The 311-nt window shown below is 69.1% G+C and overlaps 1 protein-coding gene across 1 annotated transcript in view; it reads right to left on the reverse strand.

Moving 5' to 3' along the window:
* NXPH3 (neurexophilin 3) overlaps nucleotides 1–305 on the reverse strand; it is a 3870-nt gene extending 3565 nt beyond the window's left edge. Inside the window, exon 1 of the mRNA XM_006774240.2 lies at nucleotides 182–305. Within this exon, the coding sequence (XP_006774303.1) occupies nucleotides 182–235 (54 nt within the window). The 5' untranslated portion in view covers nucleotides 236–305. The remainder of the gene's footprint in view (nucleotides 1–181) is intronic.
* Between the last annotated feature and the right edge of the window lie 6 nt (nucleotides 306–311).

The raw sequence follows: 311 nt of genomic DNA on the forward strand, positions 1-311 counted from the left end.
ATTAACCCGTTCCGTCCCTCCTTCGGCCTCGGACCCGCCCTCTCCCCCAGCCTCCGGGCGTCCCCTCCATCCCGGGGATGTGGGGGGGAAGGGAGAAAGTTTCCGGGCTCGGGAGCTTCCCGCGCTCTCCCCCCGTCCTCCGAGCCCCAGCCCTCCGCACAGCTCCCCGCGGACCGCTCACCAGATAGAGGCTGCCCTGCACTAGGAACACGAAGCAGCAGCGAGTCAGTTGCATCCTCCTCCTTGGCTCTCGCGCCCCTTTCTCTCCTCTTTTCCTCTCGGGGTCCCAGGGCCCTGCCGCACCCCGGCGC

The sequence above is a fragment of the Myotis davidii genome, unplaced genomic scaffold (genome assembly GCF_000327345.1).
Source record: "Myotis davidii unplaced genomic scaffold, ASM32734v1 scaffold327, whole genome shotgun sequence".
In the NCBI taxonomy this organism is placed as follows: domain Eukaryota; kingdom Metazoa; phylum Chordata; class Mammalia; order Chiroptera; family Vespertilionidae; genus Myotis; species Myotis davidii.